Here is an 8,259-nt window from a genome sequence, read left to right on the forward strand (position 1 = left end):
ATTTCACATACTCTTTTTTTTAACGCTCGGATAATTTATTTTACACAAAATTTTATTAAAAATATCAAATTTTATTTATTTTTTAAATTAATTTTTTTTGCAACACAATAACAATCACTCATTCTATTCATTTATTCTTAAAAAACTAAATGTAAAATAAAAAGTGTCATTGTAAATTTACACGAATATTGTAATAGTCATATATTTTTACATAACTTTACATGACTTAATATGAGTGAATTTTAGATTTAATTAGCTAAAATGTGATACTTTTTCTATTACGATGCGAGGGCTCTTATTTGCCAACTTTCTTCTCACATTTTCTCTCTTCTAAATATGTTTTCATTGAACCAAATTTGATCATTATTCTCTCTCAATTTGAGTAGGAAGAATGGGCAAGGTAGTGCCTAGGTTCGGGTTTAGCAAAAGAGAAGGAAAATTTGAGTATCATATTCGGCAAAATGAATGACAAATTTGGTGTCAGACTCTCTCTCCTCAATTCCGTCAATAACTTTCCAGATATTATTAATAAGGAAATGTTAAACAATGCCCTAAGAGCATTGGTTTATGAGCTATTTTTAGAAACATTTTATTGGGAGAATAATAAAACAATAAATGTTGTTGATAGCTTTTTATATTTCTCATGAAAGTGGTATCAAAACTTTCCTATTATAATATATTAACAATTGCCCTAAGGGTGTCCGTTAACATGATCTTCACTAAAAAAACACGGTTTTTACCAAAATCCAACCAAAAGAGTCATCTTGTGTGTGTTTGTTTCTATATATATATATATATATATATAAAGGAATAAAAGAATCATCCTTAACGGAATGGGGAAATTTTTGTTTTGTTTTTTTAAATCGTAGTTTTATTTTTAGGACACACTAAATCTCACATTTTTAAATGAGACACTTCAAATTCCAATATTTCATAATGTACCAAAAAAATAAGCCTAAACAAACTCCCACCCTCACAGGCTCACACAGTTAGTTCTCATAAGAATGAAACAAAATTAAAACCCCAAATCCAAACAACATATATGAGAGAGAGAGAGAGAGAGAGAGAGAGAGAGAGAGAGAGAGAGAGAGAGAGAGAGAGAGAGAGAGAGAACCTTACTATGAGGTTTTTTGGTAAATTTTTGAAAGCTTGAAATATAAAGTGTCATATTTAAAAGTCCAACGTCTTTGTGTCTCAAGATAAAATTATGGTGGTTTTTTTTTTACTTACCCTTAAGACTTTGTTTAGGAGTTTACAGAGGAATGAAATGAAATAAGTAAATCATAAAGGAATGAAATGTATATAAGTAATGCAAAGAAAAGGAAAAGAAAAAAATTTAGTAATTTTTTTTTTTTTTTGGAAAAAAAAATAGAAATGAATGAAATGTAACAACATTATTATTAGAGCCCTGTTTTGAAATGAAAGGTTGAAAGTGTAGGGGTGGTTTTGGAGTTTTAGTGAAATTTTTATTAAACCTAATTTTATTCCATCCTATTTTCCTAATTTTTGGGAAATGAAAAATTGAGGTTTTGAAGGAAAATGGAGGAATGAGTGTTCCCTCCAACCTTTTCTATTATCTCTAACTTATATAATTAAACTTCCAAATAAGGTAGTAGAAGGAATACTTTACAATAATTTTTTCCATCCCAAATTGAGTGTAAAAGAATCTAGGAGAGAATAAAGGAGAGGACACATCAATGAAATATGATAGATCATAGACCAATTATTTTCAATTCTTTTCAAGTTGACATGAAGTGTGGAAAGTTTCACAAGGAAATCAGATTTTAGGATCCCGTTAGGAATTCGATTAGTATTCAATTATTTTCATAGTTGGGTTACCTGAATTTTGTCCAAATACCTTGATCAATGCGATCCGATGTTGATTAAGAAACAAAAATTTAAAGATTTTTTTTCTTCAAATTGCACTGCATGTCCAATAATTGATCAATTAATTAGGTTTTAGGTTCAAATTATGCCCCCAGATTCCATAGTATCTTCATAATCAAATGAGAAATTACTCCATTCCATATGGCTTTGTATGCATGCATTGATGTAAATGAATGCAGTTTTGAGCTGTGACTGGACTGCTGCTACTTATTTATGTGTACAAGCACCTAATGTGTCCCATGTGTCAATTTGTATACATAATGAAGATTAAGATCCAGATTTATTTATTATTGCTTCTATCAATTACATATGGACTGAAGGAAAGTCAACATCTGCAAAGAGAGCTAGAGATTACAACTCCTCATGATGAAACTAAACTTTTTTACTTATAAAGTGCAAGTGGAATAATTCAACTATGGATAACCATTTGCAGACTTAAATCCAAGTGTCGCCCAACTAGAAGCTTCAATCAAAGAGTTCAGTTCTTTCTAGTAGGATGAACATGTCAGAAGGTGTCAATTTGTAATAAATGACCTGCCACCCTCTCGTGGTCATTTTCTTCTACTACACCTTCACCACCAGTGTTGAATTGAAACCACTTCCTTGACTTGCAAAGTTTCATCAAGTAGTACCATCCAATCCCAGCAACTGTCATTATGCCACTCACTAAATAAACTTTCTTAGTAGCAATAGCCATTATCACTGCCAAAAATCCACATGGTATCAAGCACATGACCACAAGCAATGGCAGCCTCATTGGGACCCGGTACGGCCGCTTCAACCTTGGGAACTTCCTCCTCAACCAAACAAATGAAGCAAACTCTAGCAACATGCTCAAACTATACAAGAAATTGGCTGAGGATATAATGTCAGTGAAATTCATGTATGAAACCCCTAGTGAAATAGAAGTTGATAACAATATTCCAACCCAAGGGGTGTTGAACCATTTAGACCTTAGTCCAAAAAACTGAGGCAAAGATCCAATATCAGCCATGCCCAAAAGTTGGAAAGCACTACTGCTTAATTGGGCTTCAAAAGGCCCAATTGCTGCTAACATAGCACCAACTTCAAGAAAGATTTTCAACCATTTCCCAGCAATCAATTCTGCAGCCTGGGCCATAAACCCAGCTCCCCAATCACTTGGCTCCACAGAAAGAGCTCCAATGACAGCCAAAAGTGGAAACACGTAAGCCATACAAGTGAAAATCACAGTAATAAAAAGAGCCCTCGGAAGAGTTTTCTGGGGCTGATCAACTTCTCCCGCAAAAGTACTAACATTGTCCCAGAAATTTAAGTTCCAAAAAAGGGTGTTAAAGAACAAGTTCCAATCTTTCTTAACACCTTTATGTTCCAAACTGAGCCACCTATGAGGTTTGATCTTCGGGAGTGCAATCAAGCACATGAATATAAATGGCAAAAGTGAAACCACAGCAAGTACCACAGAAGTATAACCAACAATTGTCAAACCAGTGTAATTAAGAAAAGAAAGGCCTAAAGTTGAACACAAAAGTGCGAGGTACCTTGGCAAGCCAGACTCAATAGCAGGGATTATTTGCTTCATATAGTCTATGCAAAGAACTGGGAAAGCAGCAATATTGATAACACTACTGAGAAATTTCCATGTTCCCATTAGTGAACCCCAGAAAGGACCGAAGGCACGCTCTACCCATATAACAAAGCCACCGTTGCCAGGATAAGCAGTGGAGAGCTCAGCTGTGACAAGAGCTTCTGGGACACTCCATATGAAAGGGAACACCAAGAAACCAATGATAGTTAAAAGGGGTCCTGCTGCTTGTACTGCTGGCTCCTCTCCATAAGGCCCACCTGCTACTTCAAAGTAGATAAGAAATATGAGAGGTATCAAAGTTAGCTTCTTTGTGTTTGTGACTGTGGTTGTGGTTGTGGTGGTGGTGCTGGTGGTGGTGGGGGTGGAGATGATCGAGAGTTCTTGTGGCATGTTTGGTAATTTTGAGGATGTTTGTTGCATTGCAACTGGTTCTGTTGTGTTGAAGTTGTAAGGCTGGTTTTGAGGTGGTGTGGGTGTTTTCATGCGGAAGAAGTACCTTTTTTATATTGCTAGGGAAATGGCTGAAGTTTAGACTTTAGAGTAATAGTTTTTTAAACTAAAATGTGACTTCAAGTCACCGTTTTATTTAAATTTATTTTTTTACACATAACTTCGTGTTAATTCAATTTGTTTTACACATAACTTTGTGTGTAACAGGTTATATGTAATTGACATTACCCTTGGTATAATATCTCTAGTAGTTAAACTGCTATAATATGTCACAAAAACATTACAATATTACATGTGATGGTACCAATATCGTATTGGATTGTATCAACATCATGTTACTTACGTTACATTTAATGATTCCTTTATTTCCTTTGGTCACATTGGATAATATGGAATAACTACATCATGTTTGTTATATGTATATATATATATATATATATATATATATATAACATTGGTAGTAAATAATTACTCTCTCTGTCCCAGGTTGTTTGTTCTCTATTCCATTTTGGAATGTCCCAAAATATTGTCATGTTTCTAGAAGTAAAAGTTATTAATTTACTAATTTTCCTATTATACCCCTACTTTATTTTCAAAACTATTTGAAAAGAAAACTAATAAATTGTAGGGGCTACGGCCCAAAATAATGAGTTGGGCCTTGGGCCCGTTCGAGGAGGCAACGTGGCTCAGTGATCCATGTTTTAAGCCTTATCACGAGAGGCAAAGAAAAAAGGTCCGAGGAGGAATTCCTCCTCGGACACTGAAAATCCGGAGCAGAGGTATGTCCAAGCCACTGAAGCTCATCCCCTAAATATGTGAAAAGGAAGGAAACACAAAATATCTCAGCAAAAGCTGCCACCATCACATTGAATGCACTACAACTACCTTCCTGGCCACATTAATGTGGAAAAGATCCTTGAACAGTGTTGCCTTGGCTACCGCAATTCACAAAGGACTGAAATAGGTGTCTGATGGGATGGGTGCTCAAGTGGAGGCTTGGATGATCAACAAGTGTAAAGCCCAGATGGTAAGAAAGGGCCTATATAATGTATAGAAACCTCCATAAGGAAGGGGGGCAAAGAAAGAGAGGAGAATACTGTGACATGCAAAGAAACCCTAATGTACTGGTTCGTATACATAAATTAAACTTTGAATCTCCTCGGACTGTGAGATTTTTCAACGTAATGGTTTTTGTTCTTGTCCATGTGTACCTTTATCCCATGCAAGCCTCTGTCTAACTTATCTAAACTTAGTTCTTAAACCCATACTCTACAAAATTCATTGTGTTGGGCTTTTTGGATCAAGACTTCACACGATTGGGGTTTGGGCTCCAAAAATTGTCACCCTACAATTGGCACCGTCTGTGGGAAGAACTTGAGTGTTAGTAAGTACGACGGTTAAGCATGACAGGATCAGGTCCACAGCAAGAAAATCCACGCCAAGCTGACCCTCAGCAGACAGAACCTATTGGGCCTCAACGGCAAAATAATCCTTCTGACCCTGAGCCAAATCCAGGTAATGAAAGAAATCGAGAGGGAAGCGTACATACTACTCAGACGAGCCAAAGCCACTCCCAAGTAGGTAGTCGCATGTCCCAAAGGCAAAACAACTATCAGGCCATGCAGCAAGAGATAGACGACCTGAAAAAGAAGTTGCGTCGTGCACAGCGAAGGCAGTCCCTTTCCAGCTCAGATACATCCTCTAACGAGGAGAAGGATGTCAGTTACAAATGGAGGTCAAGAATTCCCCCAAGTGAAATCTTTTCTTACGAGAAGGAGTCGCGCTATGAACGGAGATATAAGAGCCCATCTGGTAAGGGTTTGGGTAATGATGCCATGAACAAGGCACTGGATCAGATCTCCAGATCACCCTTTGCGCACAGGATAGAGGGGGCTAAATTACCTCGGCACTTCAATCAACCTACGTTTGCCATCTACAACGGCCGAGCAGACCCTGTGGAGCACGTGAGCCAGTTTAACCAGAGAATGGCTATCCATTCCCAGAATGAGGCTCTGATGTGCAAAGTTTTTTCGTCCAGCCTGAGACCTGTGGCGATGAGATGGTTCAATAGCTTGAAGACGAACTCCATAGATTCCTATAAGCAGCTCACCCAGGCTTTTTGCTCTCGCTTTATTACAAACAGTAGAGTCCCTTGACCTCTAAGTTCGTTGTTATCCTTGTCTATGCATGAGGGGGAAACCTTAAAGGCGTATTCGGATAGATATTGGGAGATGTATAACGAGATGGATGAAAACCATGATGACGTCGCCATCAGCACGTTCAAAAATGGTCTCCCCACCGAGCACGGCTTAAGGAAATCTCTAACTGGTAAACCCGTCACCAGTGTTCGCCAATTGATGGACAGGATTGACAAATAAAAAAGGGTGGAAGAGGACCAGCTACAAGGGAAAGGAAAGGAGAAGATCATCCCCCCCAAAGGGAATGATTACAGGTCGGAACGATATAACAGTAACCAACCGGGAAGGGATTTTTTGAGACAGGCTGGAGAAGCCAACATGCAAACGGTTAATGCCATATTCAGAGAGCCGGCGCAACAAGTTCTAGAGAAAGTAAAAAATGAGCTTTTCTTTAGATGGTCGAGTAAAATGGCCGGAGACCCTTCGAAGCGTAACCAGAACCTGTATTGTCATTATCATCAAGACCACGGGCATACCACTGAGGATTGCAGGAATCTATGGAATCACCTGGATCAGTTGGTTCGAGAAGGAAAGTTACGTCACCTTTTTCACCCCTCCAGCAGTCATCTGGGCCAAGCAGTTCAAGAGCCTCGAAAAGATGTATCTTTGAGACCTCCCATAGGGACGATACACGTCATCCTCACCGCCCCAGGGAGAACCGACTCTTTTCCCTCTAGGGTGTTGTCTGTAGCTCGGCCCCCCGCCAAGGATGGTGAGAGGGAGTCCAAAAGATCTAAAAAGGGAAACTCACTAGTGTTGGGGTTCTCGGACGAGGATAAGGGTGGAACTATCCAACCTCACGACGATGCTTTGGTGGTTACGTTGAGGATTGGAGGGTTCGACGTGAGGAGGGTACTAGTAGATTCGGGCAGTGCAGTGGAAGTAATGTACCCTGATCTGTACAGGGGGCTGAACCTAAGGCCTGAGGACTTAACGGCTTATGACTCTCCTTTTATAAGTTTCGAAGGGAAGACTATCATACCAAAAGGGCAGATCAGATTACCTATACAGACCAGATCAGAGGTGGTGGTGGTAGATTTTATCGTGGTCGATGCCTACTCACCCTACACGGCCATAGTAGCCAGACCTTAGCTCCACGCCCTGGGAGCCATGTCTTCTACACTTCATCAAAAGGTAAAATACCCGTCGGGAGGTTAAGTGGAAGAGATTGGTGGAGATCAAGCCATGGCTAGGCAATGCATGGTGGCCGCCATCTCACGCTGGTCCAATGCTGAGTTCTCGGCTTCTGTGAAGAACTTATAGCAATTAATCACCTCGGTAGCACAAGTCAGCGAACTAGCCGAGGAGATAAAATGTGAAAGTCTAGAAAGGGTTGCCTTTGACAATAGTCCAGAAAGATTTTTCCAAGTCGACTTAGAATTACCTCTTCAAGAAAAAGAGGAACTGGTCGGGTTTCTGAGGAAGAACATTGATGTATTTGCATGGGACACCTACGATGCCCCGGGGGTTGACCCTAGTTTCATTTGTCATTACCTAAACGTTAACCCATATTCTATTCCAAAGAAGCAGCCACCTCGACACCCATCGAAAGAGCATGTCAACGCTATTAGGGATGAAGTGATGAAGCTAAAAAAGGCAGGGGTTATCAACGAAGCTTTTTACCTTGAATGGCTGGCAAATACGGTGGTGGTAAGAAAGAAGACGGGGAAATGGTGAGTCTGCGTAGACTTCACAGACTTAAACAAGGCGTGCCCGAAGGACCCGTTCCTGTTGCCTCGGATAGACCGATTGGTTGATGCGACTGTAGGCCACCCCTGAATGAGCTTCCTAGATGCCTTCCAGGGTTATCATCAGATACCACTGGCTCTAGAAGATCAGGAAAAAACGACGTTCATGACACCCGTTGGAAACTACCACTATAAGGTGATGCCTTTCGGTTTAAAGAATGCAGGGTTAACCTACCAAAGGATGATGACCAGAATGTTCGAACCACAGCTAGGCAAGGCTATTGAAGTCTACATAGACGATATGGTAGTAAAAAGTAAAGTGGTGTCCGAGTACGTGAAAGACCTTGAAGTCATTTTTAGGATCTTAAGGGAGTACAAGCTGCGCCTCAATGCTTCTAAGTGTTCATTTGGGGTCGGGTCTAGGAAATTTCTAGGCTATATGGTAACTCACAGAGGAGTAGAGGTAAGC

The 8,259-nt window shown here is 39.6% G+C and overlaps 2 protein-coding genes across 2 annotated transcripts; one reads left to right on the forward strand and one right to left on the reverse strand.

The window, feature by feature from the left end:
- Positions 1-2,188: 2,188 nt before the first annotated feature.
- Positions 2,189-3,912, reverse strand: LOC126705937 (probable polyamine transporter At3g13620). The gene has a single exon (XM_050405175.1). The coding sequence runs from the start codon at positions 3,872-3,874 to the stop codon at positions 2,393-2,395; it is 1,482 nt and encodes a 493-aa protein (XP_050261132.1). The 5' UTR covers positions 3,875-3,912; the 3' UTR covers positions 2,189-2,392.
- Positions 3,913-6,510: 2,598 nt separating this feature from the next.
- Positions 6,511-7,194, forward strand: LOC126704979 (uncharacterized). Its single transcript, XM_050403955.1, has one exon. It carries the CDS (start codon positions 6,511-6,513, stop codon positions 7,192-7,194), a length of 684 nt encoding a protein of 227 aa, XP_050259912.1.
- Positions 7,195-8,259: the final 1,065 nt, after the last annotated feature.

This window comes from Quercus robur, chromosome 11 (assembly GCF_932294415.1).
Source record: "Quercus robur chromosome 11, dhQueRobu3.1, whole genome shotgun sequence".
NCBI lineage: Eukaryota > Viridiplantae > Streptophyta > Magnoliopsida > Fagales > Fagaceae > Quercus > Quercus robur.

Coding starts and splice junctions, on each gene's coding strand:
- LOC126704979 (XM_050403955.1), top strand. CDS start 6,511: ATGGCCGGAGACCCTTCGAAGCGTAACCAGAACCTGTATTGTCATTAT.
- LOC126705937 (XM_050405175.1), bottom strand. CDS start 3,874: ATGCAACAAACATCCTCAAAATTACCAAACATGCCACAAGAACTCTCG.